Source organism: Carassius carassius, chromosome 14 (assembly GCF_963082965.1).
Source record: "Carassius carassius chromosome 14, fCarCar2.1, whole genome shotgun sequence".
Lineage (NCBI taxonomy): Eukaryota > Metazoa > Chordata > Actinopteri > Cypriniformes > Cyprinidae > Carassius > Carassius carassius.
The window spans coordinates 956,080-977,163 of NC_081768.1; the positions used below are offsets into that span (position 1 = coordinate 956,080).

Consider the following 21,084-nt stretch of genomic DNA (forward strand, 5'->3'; position numbering starts at 1 on the left):
GTTTTGCGCCTTTTATAATGGATGGGTTTGTTTCTTTGCCCAGTGAGCACTTAAAAATTCCCGTAAAAATTTTGCGTGACACTGGTGCTTCACAGAGCTTTATTTTGCAAGATGTGTTGTCTTTCAGTGATAAGACTTTTACTGGTGATAGTATTCTTGTACGTGGATTTAAAATGGGTTATGTTAGTGTCCCTCTGCATGAGATTTCTCTTATGTCTTTTTCGGTTACTGGCAATTTTACCTTGGGTGTACGCCCCTCCTTGCCTATTGAAAACGTAGCTGTGCTACTTGGTAACGATTTGTGTGGTGGAAAGGTCTTGCCTTGTCCCATAGTGTCTCATGCAGCTCCAAAAACATGTACTGATGACCTGTCAATTAACTTCCCCGAGGTTTTTTCTTCTAGCGTTGTTACTCGTGCTATGGTGAGAAATGAAAAAAAGGATGAAATTGAGGATCAACTTAAACTTAGTGACACTTTTATTGCTCAACCTCCACTCTTTAACGATAGTGATTTACCTTTGAATTCTGCTTCAGTATCGTTTCCTTCTGATGTTCCTAAATTTTCTATGAGTCGAGAGCAGCTTATTAAGGAACAGAAAATTGACCCGTCTCTGTCTTTTTTTTTCAGAAGCTATGTATGAAGAAGACATTGAGCATTCACCGCATGGCTATTTTTTACGAGATGGTGTCTTAATGCGCAAGTGGAGACCTCTTATGGCCTCAGCGCAAGATGAGTGGAGAGTTTTCTTGCAAATTGTTGTCCCAGTCTCCTTTCGTGATAAAGTCTTGGGCTTAGCTCATGACCATCACTTTGCGGGTCATCTTGGTGTAAATAAGACCACTGACAGAATTCTACGCCATTTTTTTTGGGCGGGTATTAAATGTCAGATGTCGTGAGATATTGCAGAACATGTCATTTATGCCATGTCATTGGAAAACCTAACCAGGTGATTCCACCTGCGCCTTAACAGCCGATTCCAGTTACGTCTGAGCCTTTTGAAAACGTAATATTAGACTGTGTTGGCCCATTGCCCCGGACAAAGTCTGGCAATCAATGGTTACTCACCATAATGTGTAGCGTGACTCATTTTCCAGAAGCTATTCCGCTCCGTAAAATCACAGCTCCTGTCATCATTAAGGCCCTGATGGGTTTCTTCTCTCTTTTTGGCCTTCCGAAAACCATTCAGACAGACCGCGGTACTAATTTTATGTCCCGTGTATTTGCTCAAGCTATGCGCCAGCTCACAGTCCACCATGTTATGTCCAGCCCGTATCATCCGCAAACTCAAGGTGCACTTGAGAGGTTCCATCAGACTTTGAAAAGTATGCTCAAGTGTTTTTGCCACGAGTTTTAACGTGATTGGGATGAAGGTGTACCGTTTGCTCTTTTTGCTGTGCGTGAGGTAGTACAAGAGAGTTTGGGTTTTAGCCCGTCGGAACTTGTTTTGGGGCACATGGTTCGTGGGCCTTTGAAGCTGTTGAAAGAGTCGTGGCTTGTTGAGCCTAAAGAGTCTGTCAGTTTGTGTGATTACGTGTCCAACATGCGTAATAGGCTCAGACGTGCATGCCAGTTGGCTAAAGATAATTTAGGTCGCTGTAAAAAACGAATGAAGCAGAGGTTTGACCAGAAGGCTGTTTTTCGAAGTTTCAGTCCTGGGGATAAAGTTCTCGTGTTGATTCCTGTGATGGGTTCTGCTTTTTACAGGCTCGTTACAGCGGGCCTTATTGTGTTGAACGTCGACATTAGAACGTAATGACTTAATCTCCTTGATTAAACAACATGAGAATTTATTTCCTGATGTGCCAAGTCGAACAACGGCAATTGAACATGACATTGATGTGGGGGCCTCATTTCCAATTAAACAGCATTCTTATCATACAAACCCACACAAAAAGTTGTTGCTTCAGAGTGAGGTAAAGTTTATGTTGGAAAATGGCATAGTAGAATCTAGTAATAGTCCATGGAGTTCTCCCTGTTTACTTATTCCAAAAAGTGATGGTTCCATGCGTTTTTGCACAGATTTTAGAAGGGTGAATGCAGTCACAAAACCTGACAGCTACCCATTACCGCGTATCGACGATTGTGTTGATCGCCTGGGTTCAGCTGTATTTGTCAGTAAAATTGACCTGTTGAAGGGTTACTGGCAAGTTCCGTTGACCTTTCGTGCTAAAGAGATTTCAGCCTTTGTAATGCCAGATAATTTTTGCTAATGCCAGAAAAATGCTCCCGCCACTTTTCAAAGGCTCATCAATGGCGTGCTTGATGGTGTGCCTAACTGCGAGGCCTATTTGGATGATTTGGTGGTCTATAGTGCCACCTGGCCTTCTCATATGGCCCATCTTTCAACTGTGTTTCGTAGGTTATCAGAAGCTAATTTAACCATTAACCTAGCTAAATGTGAGTTTGGCCAGGCTACTGTGGTATATCTGGGTAAAGTGGTTGGTCGTGGGAAGGTGCGTCCTGTCCAGTCTAAAGTTGAGGCGATTTTTGAATTATCCTCCTCCAACCACTCGTCGCGAACTCAGTCACTTCCTTGGCATGGTAGGTTAATACCGGTCATTTTGCAAAAATTTCTCTTCTTTTGCCTCGCCCCTCACTGATTTGCTCAGTCTGAAAGTGACCTACAACTGGACTCCACGGAGTCAGGCTTCTTTCGAGTCTGTCAAAGCACTGCTGACTACTGCGCCGGTGTAAGCCGCTCCTGATTTTTCTCTGCCTTTTTCTATCGCTGTTTATGCGAGTGACTTAGGAGCAGGAACTGTTCTTTTACAACAAGACAGGGATGGTCTTGAACATCCGGTCTGTTTTTTTTCCGCGAAAATTTAATTGTCGTCAGCGTGCTTATTCGACCATAGAGAAGGAAGCCCTTGCTCTTGTGCTTGCCTTTCAGCACTTTGAGGTCTACGTGGGAGGTGCTGAAATAAATAAATTGCACGTAAATTTTTTGTTTTTTCCGTTTAGCAGGATTTTGGTTTCATTGCTGAACGCTAATGGGTTTGCAAATATTTATTTGTAAGTATTTATTAATTATATTGTTGACTTCAACCCCAATTTATTTTCTTAAGGGTGGGGGTCTTACGCTATTAAGCGCGATTTGAACAGTTTGTGCTGCTTAGTTGCGGTTATGCTCCTGTTATTTTTTTTTTTTCTAGGTCATGTGATGTCCAGGTGTCTGCTGTTTGTGGGTCGGGCACCAACTTTAAAGACACCTTGTTTGACGTCCAGGGAGGCGGGCTCTCTTTTCATTCTCATCTGTTACCGCTGGCAGATGGAGCGCAGCTCCGTGGTGTCTCACTGGGCTCGCACGGCGAGTTTAGGTTTAGTTTAGGTTAGTTAGTGAAGCAGTTAGAGGACCCGGAAGACTCACGGTAAACTTTGTATTTTGTTTTTGGTCGGGAGGTGGGTAAGTTTTATCTTTTTTTGTAGTTATGTGAGATCAGGATTTTCTTTCTGTTTGTTTTGTTATTTTTACCACCACGCTCTGTTTATGTAAAAATCATTATTTCATTAAATTAAATTGTTATTGCAATGTCACTGCGTTTATGGTTTTTGTATGTTATGTTGTACCAATTTGGTTTATTACCATGGTCACTTAACACCGTCTGTTGTGGGAAAATACTAAAAGTTGATGTATTCTCACATATTTGCAGGAGACTTTCATGTTTAAAAAGTTGTTGTTAAGTGTTAGCGTATTATGTTTATTTTATTATGAATTTAATTCTCACGTATGTCATAATCTGTTAGTAAATGTTTGTATCTCAGGGGATTCGTCACCCTTTTAGGGATATAAATCAAGATATTTTTTACATACAGACTCTGTTGTCCACAGACTTTAGACCAGGGGCCCGTTCTTCGTACATCGCTTATTACATCCGAGATCAAATGACACATCCAAGATGATATCATCGTGCTAATCATGATCCGGCTAATTGGGTTCTTCGAACACACCTGTTGTGTATGATTAGTATCGCTGGACTGAGTTATCTGAGATAATTGCACGTTCATGTGTTGGCTTAAAAGGGGATATGTATCGATACTCGAAACCATGATCAGCAGTGCAGCGATTGGCTAGTGGCAAGATGGCAATGTAATGACCTCATATAATTTAAAATGACACCTGACGAAAAACTTGACAAATTTCTGGACTTTTATAAGGAAACAGCCAAGCAAACAAAACTACATAAATGTTATAATAGATACATGAAACCAGACATGGGGACTTGTGACTTGGTGACTTGGACTCGAGTCGACTCGAGTCGCTATTTTTATGACTTGTGACTTGACTTGACAAAAAATAAAATACTTGAGACTTGACTTGGACTTGGAAGTTAAAGACTCGGGACTTGACTTGACTTGAGACAGGATGACTTGAATGACTTGAGTGTTAATCACATCATGTTTTCAGTTTGAATATAAAATATATAAATTATTTTTAAAAATAAATTTGATTACTCAGCTGGAGCGCAGGCTGAGAATCGCGTTGTCATGACTGGATCAGGACACTATCATCAGTCATGCCCTCTCTACCTTACGCAGACCACGCCCACTTAGATCAGATATCACATCAACATCTCAGCTTGAGGGGTACTGAGGGTCATCGCTTTTGTCGTCAATAATTCGCGCCTAAAAACGCGTGGAAATCGCTAGTCGCGCCGCTTTCTCATTGTTTCCAAAGCGCTCGGGCAGTTGCGCCCCTGAGGCGTCGAGCGTGTCGCACCGCGTTGCTTCCATTATGAGCGCGCATACTGGTGGCGCATACATGGTGGGATAGGCCACATCGTGCTCGGCTTGCAGACAAGACTCTCGAATCTTATATTTTGCAAGTGCAATACCTTGTAATAGAGGTAATGACTTTAATGACTCTGAGAGAGAGAGATTGTGTGTGTGTGTGTGTGTGTGAGAGAGAGAGAGAGAGAGAGAGAGAGAGAGTGAGTGAGAGAGAAACACACTCGTGCTTCACCTGATGAAGGAAACCCAAACTGAGTCTGACTCCAATCACAACCCCAACATTCAGAAACTAATTGACAAAAATCTGAAGTATAATTATGATGAAAAATTTAAAAAATGAATTTGAGCTCCAAACCAAACTCCAGTGTTATTCGGCCCTAAACAGAACCACAAAACTGGCAAATTACTTATCACTCAAGCAATTAAAAGAAATCCTTTCAAAATATGGACTCAGTGATCATGATTTGGAAATAGAGATTGGTAGACATAAAAGATCCTGGCTACCGAGAGAAGAGAGACTGTGCAAACACTGTGAGCTGAATCAAACAGAGGATGAGAAACACTTCCTTCTTGTCTGTCCCAAATACAGCACTACAAGAGAAACATTCTTCTCACAGTTTGAAGCTTTGAATCGTTCATTCTTGTCTCTAAATGACTCAGAGAAACTAGTCTATATACTTGGAGAGAATGAGACGGCAGTCACAATAGCTGCTAAATATTTATACACCATACACACCATACGAAAGGGATAATTTATTATATTCAACTGTTTTATTTTATATTCTTAATTCTATATAATTACTATTATTAATATTAGAAATATTATCTGCTGCTGCTATTTTTATTGTATTTTATTGTAATCATATTTTATTCTGTCTCTAAATGCTAAATTTGGCAATACTGTAACTCAAATGTCATGCCAATAAAGCAACTTGAACTTGAACTTGAGAGAGAGAGAGAGAGAGAGAGAGAGAGAGGAGAAATATAAGAAAGTTTAATGTTGTATGTAAACTGTGTTTGAGGGGAAGTCGTGGCCTAATGGTTAGAGAGTTGGACTCCCAATCGAAGGGTTGTGAGTTCGAGTCTCGGGCCGGCAGGAATTGTGGGTGGGGGGAGTGCATGTACAGTTCTCTCTCCACCTTCAATACCACGACTTAGGTGCCCTTGAGCAAGGCATCGAACCCCCAACTGCTCCCCGGGCGCCGCAGCATAAATGGCTGCCCACTGCTCCGGGTGTGTGCTCACAGTGTGTGTGTGTGTTCACTGCTCTGTGTGTGTGCACTTCGGATGGGTTAAATGCAGAGCACAAATTCTGAGTATGGGTCACCATACTTGGCTGAATGTCATGTCACGTCACGTCCTTTGTGTGTGAGAGAGAGAGAGAGAGAGAGAGAGAGAGAGGGGGGGGGGTGTTCAGAGAGGAGTCTGTTGGATGTTTAGCTGTTATTTGTTTTATGGACTCAATGTTGAAAATGTAAAACATTTCTGTTGGCAGAAGTGAAAAATAAATAATTTTATGAAGTTACAATTTTGTTTGATTCCATGATGTATTTTACTGAACATGAGTATTTACAATGCAAATCCAAATTATTTTAATTTACTGTTACTTATATCTTGTCTTTTAACTTTGTTAAGATCAGATTCTGCAGGTAAAATTACAATAATAAGGTGACTTGACTTGGACTTGACTTGACTTACTACAGGACTTGACTTGACTTGACATAACTTGTGACTTGACTTGACTTGCCCAAGAAAAAAATACTTGGGACTTACTTGAGACTTGAAGGTTAAGACTTGAGACTTACTTGAGACTTGCACATGTGTGACTTGGTCCCATCTCTGCATGAAACAGATAATAGATGCATGTTTTTATTTTATTCGAATTTTTTTCATGATTCCCAATTATTTATATTCGCAATTTATAATAGTTGTACAGTCTTTACATTTTTATTTCAGTGTAGAAATTATCTATTCATTTCATTTTATATTTGGACAGATTTGTTACGTGACAGCATTAATGAAAGTTTCTTAAGGGTCAATATCATGTTATCTGCATCTCCTGCGCTCCATCAAGCCACTCTTATAATAGCAGTCATCACTCAAAATAATGCACGACTCTATTATCTGTATAGCATGTGTGTAAGACTCTAATACAATTATGAAGTAATAGTTTTATGACAAATAAATATTTCAGTGAGTAAAACTGGCTGTGTCTATAGTAGGCTGTTATGGACTACACAGTATTTTTATATTATTTTTTAAATAATTTTTAAAATGATTATAATTTTAAATTATTGTCCCTGGATCATTACGATACTCTTGTAATAAAGTAGCGGTGGTAGCAGACATATTTTGAGTATCAGTTCTGGTTGAAAAGAAGCGATCTAATCCTGTTTACATGAAATAAGCTGCTCCCGAGCAGGTTTAAGCTTAAGGACCTGTTGCTATGACAGCAGCTCCGGGATGAGCTTCGAAGAACCAAATGATCCAAGATCACGCCAAATCGTCAACATTCAAATCCAGCTAACTGAGTTAGCGACGTACGAAGAACGGGCCCCTGGTCTGTCAAACTCAGTTTCTGGAGGACCACAGCCCTGTGGTGTTTAGTCTTAACCCTGCTCTAATGTTGCGTTCAAGTCATGTCAGATAGATTGTATTTAAGAGTTGAACGCACATGAACTTCACCACAAAGTCATTATTACAAGTGAGAAACTCTATTTTCTTTAAGCCCCAGTTTCTGAGTTGAGGACATGTCAGTAAGAAAACATGTCGGATGCAATGGACACAGCAAAAGACTATAGATATACAGTGTCTTTTTTTTTAATGTATAAAAGTTGTTCCGATCAAGTCCGAAGTGACTTGAACGCACCTGACATCATAATTATGACTTCTCAACTCGTAAGTATGAATGTCCCCGGAGGACTTGAACACAACACACACACACACCATCTAGTTCTCAGATAAGCCTGAAGAGCCTGTTTAGCTGGATCAGGTGTGCTTAATTACAGTTAGAGCTGAACTCTGCAGCGGTGTGGTGCTCCAGGAACTGAGTTTGACACCCTGCTTTAGACTTTGTAGCTGATTTCAGAAAATCAGTTCAATACTTCAAACTCTTACAGTAATGTACATACAGAGGACAACACAAGAGTTACACATTCTGAAACTTGACTTATTTTGATCTTTGTGCCCATATTTCTTTTTCTATATCACAATGACATTGTAAAGGGTAATTCTTTTTTTCAGACTGCTAGTAGAAATTTAACTGGGAATTCTATCCGGTCTCTTTCAATCAATCTCACACACACAGTAATGTGTGAATGTGTTCTTTTGAAATGGATATATGGCATACATAAGCATATGGCATACTGTTCAATACAGTAACTGTCATCCAAAATTTTGCCATAGTTTGCATAAGAACATCCATCCAGAGTACACTGTTATATTGACAACATGACTAAGCAATCTGACTGTCTCATCCATAAACTATGACACAAGGACTTGCCATTCTGATGGCAATGATATGTTCATTGACACAGTTATTTATTTTTGGGAGATGAACGAAGGATTTTGAGCAAGAGACTGGTTTTTGCAGGTAATCCATGGTGTTTTGCTATTTGTATAAAATATATAGTTTGCATGTGTTTTTGTTTAGCATATTTCATGCATGAGGATTTTATTGCTAAAATATGCCATTCATTGCAATTCTGGGATTACTGAGAGATAGACAAAATAAACCTTCCTCAAAAGCCTGTTTTGTCATGTTCAACATATATATATATTTTTAATTGAACATAAAAAAAATTCATGAAAAATGATAAATATATAATGAAGAAAGCTCAAGCTGGTTCAGTCCACTACACAGTACATGTTCTTGAACAGGTTTATCAGCAAAGTTCTGATCATGCTAATACTTTATAGGCTCTAGAAACTTCTGTATCAAATATATGATACAGTAAGCTAACATATCCATAAACAGACATTATTGTTCCACACAATTTTACAACAAATGTTTCAAAAACGTAGCTAAAATGTTTTAACACATTGCCAAACAAGCTTTCTGTTTTCAATCAGTTTATACCTGCAAAGGGACTACATGGGTTACAAACATTAAGTCTTTTTTAAATATAAATTAATACAAATATCACGATTTTTTTTTATCATTTGTGTTCTAAAAAAAAAGAAAAAATAGTGAATTTTCGGATGTCTTCGTGTCTTTTAATACATAATTTATTTAAGGTCTGGCAGTTTTTATTGTTAATATGTATTGAAAGTACCTGCATCCTGGAGAGAAATCCTGATCTCGGGGTGTTTGTGTGTGATTCATGATGAAGAGTGAGATCTCCAGCACTTACTCTGTCACTGTGTGTGGAAATGACAAACTAATCATTCAGCTGAACGGATCCTGCGAGTCCAGAAACAGCGCTCACTCAAACACACAATCTTAGTCTTATCTGAACACAAATGTTAAAATCAACCACAGACAACACGAAACAGCAACCAAACCACTTCATTCGCTTAAAAATAAAGACATCAAACAAATATCAGAGAACACACGTCCTCCAGGAGGAAATGAAAGCAGAAGTTACCTGCAGCGTCGAGTCACCTGCGCGTCAGTGACGTCACACGCATTCTCCACTGTGCGCGACACTGACCCTGGATCTCAGTATTGTAATTTTCTGCACTGTTTTTCTGTACCCCATTAACCCCTGCTTGTTGTTAGGAAAACAAGATTTAGGTAAAAGTTAAATTTTTAGGCTGCTCTGCCTCTAACAACACTTGTCAGTGTCAAAATGATTGAGATGGAGATGAAATGAAAGTGGGCGGGACTTGCGGTTCACTAGAGAACAAATTCACATGGATTATTTTACCGATCTCCTTGCTAAGTTTCTGGACGTTGATCATGTAAGGACCCTTTTTGTCTATGGGAGGGTCAGAGAGCTGTCGCACTGCATTAAAAATATCTTAATTTGTGTTCTAAAGATGAATCTTACGGGTTTGGAATGACATGACGGTGAGTAATTAATGACAGAATTATATTTTTTGGGTGAACTGTCCCTTTAAGGTGTTTATTACACAATGCATATGGTGGCCACTGTAGCCCTTTTTTATTAAGGATATGTTTATTTCTTGAACTATAAAGGTATGTAGTTTTTGAATTGGTATGCTGAATGTGCTCATTTTTGGTTTGAATTTCAAATTCAAATGGTTGAATTTGGTCCCGTTTTTCGTGTTTTTTTAAGCTTTGATTGTGTTTACAGTGTGCAACATAACATGTGTTCATGTTTCACGTGTAAAAAAACAGTATTTTCACACAATTCACCTATCTGTATACCGCTGTTTTCACTGTCATAAAAACGGGCTGATGACTTCCTTGTTCTATAAAGTCCCTCCTTAAGAAAGACGTAACGAGTTCTGATTGGGCCAGCGGTTCCTGTGTTGTGATTCGACAGCAGCTGAGCGCACGCTGCCCTCCTGGAAACACGATTGGGCTAGTTTTGAGAAGCAAGTGGGCAGGATTTGTTTTGAATCCTGATCTGAACCATAGACAGTAAAAGAACACACATGCTGGGATGTACTTATAATCACAGGAGCGTTTTTACTGACGAGATGTGCATATAAATCGCATTCGATTTTTTTGCACAGCACTAACATCTAGTTAACAAAGCTAAACTGCGTTGCGCTTTGCGTAATAAGTTACAGAAACTGTTAAACGCACCAACTTAAATAATAAATTACACTTACCTGTTGTGATCCATAAACAAAAGAGGGAGAGACAAAGAGGGAACTGCTCCATCTTTCAAGAATAATCTTTGTGCGAATCCGGCATTAAACTGAAGCTGTCCTCAGCAAAATGTGCTGCACATAGTTTTACATGTGGATTATAATTTTCAGGAACCGAGTTAAACAAAAATTGTAACCATTGATCTCTAAGTACAGCGTCCCTGGGAAGCCCAAACAAAGGTGATTGGACTCCGAGATGAAAATAACAGCGTTTCGACGACATGGCGACAAACACAAACGCAGCTCTTCCTCTTCTCCGTCGGAGCGCAACAAGACCACACCCCCATTTTTGTGTATTCATGTGGGCGGAGGTTAGTCAAAAAACTGTTTTAGTGATGCTAATAAGTGTGCATGTTTATATTAAATACTAGGCTCACCAATATTGAGTACATTTGCCATTTACACAGGTAGCTGTGTTTCTGAATAATCAGTCATAGAGTGCTCATAATCATCAGAACAAACTGAACAGCATACTCATAGTGATTCTTGCCAAAGTGTGTCTCAGTAAAGCTTCACTCCATCATCGGCAAACTCATTACTGCTCTGAAATCACAGGATATTGAAGAATCAAGAGACAAGCTCAATAATCAAGTTGTCACAATGTGATTAATATACTATTACCACAGTATTGAGCTTAAAAGAAAGGCAGTTTGTGCCAGTTGTTCTTGGGCAGTTCAAGCATATTATATGTATTTATGCATGTATTATATATATATATATATATATATATATATATATATATATATATATATATATATATGTATATATACAGTACAGACCAAACGTTTGGACACACCTTCTCATTCAAAGAGTTTTCTTTATTTTCATGACTATGAAAATTGTAGATTCACACTGAAGGCATCAAAACTATGAATTAACACATGTCGAATTATATATGGAATTATATACATAACAAAAAAGTGTGAAACAACTGAAAATATGTCATATTGTAGGTTCTTCAGAGTAGCCACCTTTTGCTTTGATTACTGCTTTGCACGCTCTTGGCATTCTCTTGATGAGCTTCAAGAGGTAGTCACCTGAAATGGTCTTCAACAGTCTTGAAGGAGTTCCCCGAGAGATGCTTAGCACTTGTTGGCCCTTTTGCCTTCTGTCTGCGGTCCAGCTCACCCCTAAACCATCTGGATTGGGTTCAGGTCCGGTGACTGTGGAGGCCAGGTCATCTGGCACAGCACCCCATCACTCTCCTTCTTGGTCAAATAGCCCTTGATGCCTTCAGTGTGACTCTACAATGTTCATAGTCATGAAAATAAAGAAAACTCTTTGAATGAGAAGGTGTGTCCAAACTTTTGGTCTGTACTGTATATATTTTCATACATGACCGGCCACTGACCTGACACCCTCTTACAGCCGTCTGAGGACTGACTTCAATAATCTGCTGCTTCCTCACAGCTTCTTCTGACCTGAATAAAAGCAGGTTATGTTTGACTGAACAACACTTCTGACCAGTGCAAGACAAGCTGGATCCACAGACATCCACAAAAGCACAACAAACATTCTTAAGATAAACAGCAAAACTAGACTAACTTAATTGCATCATATTTGCAAAATGTCAGCTTGTTCGATTGGATTGAGAATTGCAGATAATCTACGGAAGTAAAATTTTCCAGAATCTGATAACTTTTTTCAATTATTTGTACTTGTATAATGAATGTATTGTACATCCCTATTGTAAAAACTTGACAAATAAAAACCTTAATTTAAAAAATAATCAGTTTTAACATTGACATCCACATACAGTGAAAGGCCAGGGTTATCATAATTAACTGAAACCGTAAAAATTGTTACTTAAAATTAATTATTTTAACTGAAATAAACAGTGGTGTAATGTAACAAAGTAAAAATACTTTGTTAGCGTACTTAGGTATTTTTTGGGAGTATCGGTACTTTACTTGAGTTTATACATTTCAGCCAACTTTTACTTTTACTCCACTACATTTCGTAAATAAAATGTATACTCTGATATATTTCCCCTAAGCATATCTGATACATACTACAAAATAGCCAGAAGAACACAGACTACAGGAAAGCAGGTTTGACGGATCAGTGGTCTGGCGTTTGCAAGATCAGACTCATAAAAACACATTTGCTCACGTGCAAACAAGTGCACGCCGTGTACAACCGCGGATTATTTAATTTCCCACTCAAATCGAGTCAGGGGTGTACAATACAGCATCGTCTGCAATAATATGGTAAGTGTTGTTGTAATGATGTGCAATCGTTATTAAGTGGGCCAAATCACACATTGAGTTCATGCACATTGATTTAGTCTATTAAAACAAAATATTCCAGGCATTTTAAATTGTAGATGGCAAAAATGCATCTATATGCTTTTAATATTAAAATAATTTAATGAAGGCATAGTTAACTTAATATATAGCCATTAAGTTATAGTTTTTTGCAGATGCATGAAAACATTTAATAGCACCTCAGGACTGTAATGTTGATTTCACAGCAGTCTTAGGGGTGTTTCTGATGTACATAATGGCATGTGTGTGTTTGTATAGAGCCACTCTACAGCTTGTGGAGGAGATGAACGCACTGAAGGGGATCAAAAGCAAATGGATGGTGAGCGTCTCTCGCTGATAAACAGCAGGGCATTATGGGATGGTCAGCAGCTCTCCAGAGCATGAGTCAATGCTCTTCTGCTGAGTCACTGTTCATAAATTAATGGAGGTTTATTAAAGGAAAAATGAAAGATCTGTCATCATTTACTTGGCCTCATGTTTCTTCACAGCCTTTATTAGTCTCTTTCCTATGTGAAACAAAAAAATTACATGTTAGACAAAAGTTTTTCATACAACAAAATCTGGTGTTGATTTACTTTACCTCTAAGATCCAAAAACTAAAGACTAATCATAACAGTGCACTGAGTATAAGTGAGATAATATGTGTCTCTTGAAAGCAGTTTTAAGTCTCTGGAGTATATTTGTAGCAATTCGCTTGTTAAGTCTGACGTCGCGTAGCAGCGCTTCCGTGTCCAAACGCTCTATCGGTTACCACGTGAAAACAACAAAAGGTGCTAATATAAACTCACAATGTGATAGAATACTAGTGAAAAAGTTATAATCTTAACCTTTAACTCCATACCGAAGTCCTAGATAGCCAGACAATGAAAATATAAATATAAAAAATATATATACAAATTATTTGTGTTTGGGACGCTGTGAGCACGGAGACTGTAGTGTATACCGTAAGTTTGAAAGCGTTTAGCTTAAATTATCAATATGAATAAACAGTGCTCATGAACGGCTGCTGAGGTCATATTGTCAAGTGAAGCGAGTTGAGGCTTGGACCCGGAAACAGCGCTTCTTACGTCATCACTTGCAACCCATTCTCACTCCAAAGGCGTCAAAAACCGAAGCATGGTCAAGCGCCCCTAGCGTCACTTTTATGACGCCAAATGTGCCTCTCGGCGTCGAATATCGACGCACTACGACCTTCATTGCTTTCAGTGGGAAACTTTTGCCATCAGAATTTCGACGCGAGGACATGAGATGTTTATCGCTATGAAATCACGTTCAAGAAGTCTCATTCAGCACACATCGCGATACTTGCTGTCAGTTCCACTGTTTGGGTGAGTAGTCGTATATACGCTCTTTTAATGCCTTTTATAAAATGTATTCTGTCTTCTTTATTACTCAGATTAGCGCCATATGTTTAATCGCTGTATTATATCGGTCATCCGCGGCTGTCTTTGAGTTTCATTGCGTTTAAATAAATGAACACAGCTGCTAATTAGTGTGATTAAACTCTATTGGTCACGTGACGTGCCATAGTCCTTCAATCCGTTTTATATTAATTTCAGGTTCAATGATGTAAGTTGTATTTGTAGTAAAATCATGGTAATCACGACACTTACAATAGTAATAAATGAAATGTGAAGTTAAAACACAGTAAACGGGACATTTACCATGTTTTTACCACAGTAACTGTAGTTTTACTATGGTATATTAGTAATCAATACAACAATAAAATAATCACCAAACCAGCTATGTTTGTATCACTGTAATGTTAGTGCTTTTATGTGCTTTTATATGACAGATATCACAGTAATCATATGTTCTGTACCATGCTTTTAATACCTTTTAATGTAAATCCAAAAAAAACAAATAAAAACAAATAAATAAATAAGTATTTTTTCATCCTGCAGTTCATTCATATCAGTTTATATCTAAATATTTTGCTCACAGATCATTATTAACATTCTGTATATAATTCAATTTTATTTTCTCTCCCCTTTTTTATTATTTTTATTTTTAGCTGAAAAGACGTAAAGGAAGCAGTCAGCCCAGTGGTGTTTCTGGAGAGGTATTCCTTCAGAAGTGGAGAAAACAGAAAGCTGCAGAGGCAGGTTGGTCTGTGATAGTTTGTCTCTTTTATCAAACATTCCTGCTGTTATCATTTGTACAGCATTTGTTGTTTCTTAAACTGTTGCACTGTCCAAATACCCACACTTGCCATCTTTGCACTTGACCACTTGAGTGAGCATGATGACCACAAGTGTGTGTTGAACTTTTCATGACCTGATGACTGTGTTTCCCAATCCTGATCCTGGAGAACCACAGCACTGCACGGTTTTGGTGTCTCTCTTATCTGACAAACACACTTTTGAGGTCTTCTCTGATGAGCTGATGAGTTGAATCAGGTGTGTTTGAACAGGGAGACATCTCAAATGTGCAGTGTTGGGGTTCTCCAGGACCACTGCCTTATGGGACACTTATGTGTTTACAGAGATTTTTAATATCTAATTATCAATATTTCACATACTGTACATTGGACAGCTTTCCGTGACCTCTTGTGAGATCTCGGCAAAAAGTCTGACGATTTATACCAAAACATGATGCATGATGGGATACACTAAGCGTTGTATAGTGCTCCGGAGCAGTATTGGAGAGTTTTAGTGTGTGTTAAGGATGCTGTGCTTTGACATTATTAAGACCGGGGACAGTCTTGTGCACACACTGTGACATACACACACTCTCAAGTGGCCAAGACTGCAAGTGTGGGTATCTGGACTTGGTCAAAGTCTTAAAAATGAACCCTAAACACAGTCACACTTCCCAGTCTTAATAATCCAGTTTAACACTTGTATGATATTGTCTCATCTGACACTATCAAAAGAATTCATATGACTATAGCTTGCTATTAATTACTTGCTTTTAATAATGGATGCATTTAACATTTAATTATACAGCATCTTTACAGAGGCTGCTTTTATGGTCTAAACAAACCCAGTGTAATGTATAAGTTGAATGTAATGTAATATTTCCTTCCTTTCTGTTTTACAGGATTGTTTGCAGATAACACTGTAGTTCTCTATCATGCACAAGGACTCACCTCATTAACTCTTTATCCCCCACACACACAGAAATGGTCCCTGGATCAGTGTTTAGACTTTGCAGCGGTTTGATTTTTGCAGAAGATGTAACTTTGATTTAATTATAAGCTCAAAATGAATACATTACAGAACCAGTGATGAAAACAATAGTTAAAAATAGTATTTTTCGTATTGATAAAGCATTGTGTTCTCTTTTTCAAGCTTCATACAGTAAACTTTTTAGACTTTAATTAAGAGTTTTAGTAAAGGAGATATTCATACACAGTCATCCCCTAGTTCCAGTCATGAAGTGAATTCATGATGTTATTGTCAAAGGTAGCAGGTGTTGGTTTTCCTGAACACTTTCTCTGTCTGCCATTGTTTGGACAATCACTGTTTATTTGATGCTGTGCTGATAGAGTTTGATAGATGATATTGCACACTTGACATGCATGTCTTCATGGTGTTATTTTGTGAGTTTGAAACATTTACATTGTGTTGTATAACATTTTGGTCAATTTAATTTTTAAGAAAATGTATCTTTTTCCAGTGTTCTCTGAAAGACATACTGTATTTCCTGTTTTGTTTTTTAATACAAGCATTTTCATACTGAAAATAGTTAACGTTTACAACATAACTGCCTTTTTATTCTTTATGGTGGCAAAAACGAGCTTGGTGACAGAGTAATTTGGGTACGTCTTTAAATGAGTTTGACATATCAATAAAAATGTAAGATCCTTACAAAACTATGCATGTTCATTATGCTTTATGTATTTATTTGTTCATTCATTCATTTATAATTTCTGTTTTTATTCCTAGAGTTCAAATGGTAGAGAATGGTAAATCGCAGAAACCCAAATGTGAACAATTTTAACTTTAAAACACAATGTAATATACAATGTAAATTTTAGAAGCACATCATTTGATTAGTAAATATATTTGTCTTTGGTCAAAAAAAAATAAAAATCTTAAAAATTCATTTTTAGTGTCATATTTAATGAGAGGAATCTTATCTGTTGGATACAACTGCGACTGCTGGGGATGTGCACATCAATATTGCCCAATTTTTGTCAAGCTGAACAACGGAGGAAGGTGAAGACGTTAATAAAACCGAATCTAATAGGTAGCAAGCTTAATCTATTGTTAAAGAAAGTGTGACGCCGCTGCTCAGCTTTGATGTCATTGGCTGTGAATTTTCAGGACAGTCTGTGGTTGGACTATCTTTTAACCCATATTAAACAGCGCATCATGTTAAAAAGTATGTTTTGCTGCTATCATCACATTTGTAATATATTAAGTCAACAATGAAGTGTTGCTATCTTGAGAAAAATTACATCTTTAGCGAGATCCTATTCCTAACCCTAAGCATAACTTCAATGAACTACAAAAAACAGCACCTAGTTTTGCCTTTCCATAGATAGAACGACGGAGGCTTGTGGGTAATGTAGTTTAAAACTTTTTATTAACGAAACGAAATAAATTATTTGTTTTAAGGAAAACTGGATATCTAAATATGATCATTGTGGAAACCTCTATGATATATTTGAGAGGCAGGGTGAAATGTGGTATTTTACAGTGAGCAATATTTAAAATGCCTTTATGCCAGCTTTCCATTTATTTCTGAAAACTGAGTTCAACATTATTTTATCAGCATAGCATAAGTAATAATCCTGCCCATTTTCTCTTTGATATGTTAATTGGACTCATTGAAATGTACAGTTTTGGGCTCTTCCGGGGGGTGCTACTGGGCCCCTGGGGGTAGAAGGGCAGTAAAACCTACATATATGTATTCTCCTCATTATGGATAACAAACTGAGCTGAGTCACATTTATATCTGACAGTTTTCACAGTCCTCTGTTTTCTATTCTTACATCATGACTAGGACAGCTTTTGACAGGACATTGTGAGGCCATCTGATGAAACATGGAAAAATTATAAAGAAATTATTTAATAATGAAAATAATATATTATTTATTTGATTTTTGAAGTAAATGGCAATAAATATAATGGATGAACCTGCAACAACTTGCCTTTATCTATTCCTCACTGTAAAACAGTAATCAAGGACAATGTATACACATTGTGATACTTCACTATTACACAAGGAAAAATCCATGCAGTGCTAAGAATATATATATATATATATATATATATATATATAAACTAATTAGCAAAAATCAGTGTAAAAATGTCCTCCTCACCCCCGTATCTTCCTCCTCAGATGCTGGACATCAGTAATGTGCATGCTCTTGGTTTGAATACAGTACAAGATCCACGTTGATCATTCCTGCTACATTCTCAGTTATCCCTCAAATGTTTGTAACAATAAAGCCCATGGCACCATCTTGTAATGCAAAATAATTAATCTCATAACTCCCTTTATTTCACAAAATAATTGCATATTTGTTAGTAAAATATAAAAAAATAACTTTCTGGTGTACTGATGTCCCAGATGTTATTAATCCGATCAAAAATGTTTATGACTGAAGTAAAAAATAATCCTAATAATTAATATGTAGTTTTTCCAAGTCTAAAATAAACACATATGAGCCTACCTAGTAAAATGATGTGTTTACCAAGAATCTTCAGAACACAATATTCACCATTTTCATTTTATTGAAGCATACACTATAAAGTTGATAAAGTAGCATCAAGACAAATAAGATTCAAGGAAAATAATTATCAACAAAAATACATTAACCTCATATATTAATCAGTTCACACAGATGAGTGATGAAATGTCCTTAAAAGTCACACAGTCCCATCCAGTCAACTGTGATACAGATCATGTGATACATATAAGACATGTGATACTGTTTCAGAAAATAATGATTCCTTATCACATCTAAACTGGTTTCATCTGCCCATCGTGATCTTCTTCTCTCGTGTCTGGAAACAGTTTGTGGTTGATATCCAGCACTGATGTGGTATAGCTTGTTCTCAGCCAGAGGATCTCTCAGTCCTAACATCCCATTTTCAGACAGTTCCCAGACCTGGTCAAAGTAAAACAAACAATACAAACAATCCAGATGAAGTTGTTTAATGGACAGAGAGCTCAGCTTATGTTCTGTGTGATTGTAGCAGGGTGAGAAACTATGACCCTTGTAGTATTGTACACTTACCATTCTTCAAGCTGCTTTAAGACCTTTAGAGAAGCTTTTTCTTTGAAGACAATTTACCACATCCTCTTCTTTCACTCCTTTCAAGGGCATCATTTGGTCAAAACCCCTCATTTGGCTGATGAGACCATCTGTACAAATAAAAATACTGCAATAAATATTTAATTCTGCAAGAATTAAGAAAATGTTACAGAGGCAAAGGACTTGCTCATGAGATTCCATTAGCATGTGTAGTTCTCAGAGACTCTATAATTCATCTATTGTTGCAGTAAATGTGTCTTTTTCCTCTAGAATCTTTCTCCAAAGTTCCTGACTTCTCTCACAAATGTGTTTTAGTCTGTGCAGTGTAAGTTCTTGCTTGTAACCAATCAACTATCCACAATTTATAACATAACATTTACAAAACAATGAAATAATGTCAATTGGTGTTTATATCAACTAAACCAATTTCATGACACTTGTCTGCTTTTAAACAGGTGGTGTGTTTTTAAAAACATAAGATTAAAAATGTCCAGTCACACTTTGCTAACATGCTGTAATTGTAATAGTATAAAAAAACAAAATTAAGGCTGACATGACCAGTCCTGTGAGAGATCATCATAAAGTGCTGTAACACATAACACAGCATTGCTTCAACACATACCAGAGGACTTCTGTTTGTTTGAGCACAAGATGGCCGTCTTCATTCCTCACCCTGAGCAAATCATTTCCTTGGTCTTCCTTATCTTCTGAAAAACAAGATAATCTCTACTTACTCTGTGTGCAATTAATATTGCTCATTAAACATATAATTAAGTTAATTTAAAGTAAGATTCAAACCAGAGCATTTGATGAGTAAATGTTGATTCAAAAATATTTTAACCAAATGTACCTGGGAAGAGCTGATCATGGCAAGATTTGCTGAGACACAGTTATAGCTCTTTTAGTTTTTCGGAAGGTTTGTGAGGGTTGGCTCCCCAAAAACTTCTGAAAAAGAAGAACAGCATTATCTGCAAACAATCCTGTAAGACAGAAAGGAAAGAAATATTAATTATGTGCAACTTATACATTACACTGGGTTTTGTTTAGACCATAAAAGCAGCCTCTGTAAAGATGCTGTATAATTAAATGTTAAATGCATCCATTATTAAAAGCAAGTAATTAATAGCAAGCTATAGTCATATGAATTCTTTTGATAGTGTCAGATGAGACAATATCATACAAGTGTTAAACTGGATTATTAAGACTGGGAAGTGTGACTGTGTTTAGGGTTCATTTTTAAGACTTTGACCAAGTCCAGATACCCACACTTGCAGTCTTGGCCACTTGAGAGTGTGTGTATGTCACAGTGTGTGCACAAGACTGTCCCCGGTCTTAATAATGTCAAAGCACAGCATCCTTAACACACACTAAAACTCTCCAATACTGCTCCGGAGCACTATACAACGCTTAGTGTATCCCATCATGCATCATGTTTTGGTATAAATCGTCAGACTTTTTGCCGAGATCTCACAAGAGGTCACGGAAAGCTGTCCAATGTACAGTATGTGAAATATTGATAATTAGATATTAAAAATCTCTGTAAACACATAAGTGTCCCATAAGGCAGTGGTCCTGGAGAACCCCAACACTGCACATTTGAGATGTCTCCCTGTTCAAACACACCTGATTCAACTCATCAGCTCATCAGAGAAGACCTCAAAAGTGTGTTTGTCAGATAAGAGAGACACCAAAACCGTGCAGTGCTGTGGTTCTCCAGGATCAGGATTGGGAAACACAGTCATCAGGTCATGAAAAGTTCAACACACACTTGTGGTCATCATGCTCACTCAAGTGGTCAAGTGCAAAGATGGCAAGTGTGGGTATTTGGACAGTGCAACAGTTTAAGAAACAACAAATGCTGTACAAATGATAACAGCAGGAATGTTTGATAAAAGAGACAAACTATCACAGACCAACCTGCCTCTGCAGCTTTCTGTTTTCTCCACTTCTGAAGGAATACCTCTCCAGAAACACCACTGGGCTGACTGCTTCCTTTACGTCTTTTCAGCTAAAAATAAAAATAATAAAAAAGGGGAGAGAAAATAAAATTGAATTATATACAGAATGTTAATAATGATCTGTGAGCAAAATATTTA

The 21,084-nt window shown here is 37.5% G+C and overlaps 1 protein-coding gene and 1 long non-coding RNA gene across 24 annotated transcripts in view; one reads left to right on the top strand and one right to left on the bottom strand.

The window, feature by feature from the left end:
- The window catches only part of LOC132156692 (NACHT, LRR and PYD domains-containing protein 12-like), a 108,099-nt gene that overhangs the window by 47,620 nt on the left and 39,395 nt on the right, over positions 1 to 21,084 (bottom strand). For 5 of the 23 annotated variants that reach the window (XM_059565659.1, XM_059565655.1, XM_059565654.1 and 2 more), the window contains exon 1: positions 9,004 to 9,303. The exons of 15 other annotated variants lie outside the window; for them this stretch is intronic. In XM_059565659.1, coding sequence (XP_059421642.1) covers positions 9,004 to 9,053 — 50 coding nt within the window. In that variant the 5' untranslated portion in view covers positions 9,054 to 9,303. 3 more of the 23 variants (XM_059565651.1, XM_059565650.1, XM_059565646.1) reach the window with 3 other exon arrangements.
- Positions 15,017 to 16,410, top strand: LOC132156458 (uncharacterized). The gene is made up of 2 exons (XR_009437425.1): positions 15,017 to 15,176; positions 15,820 to 16,410. It is a non-coding gene; the product is annotated as an uncharacterized LOC132156458 (long non-coding RNA).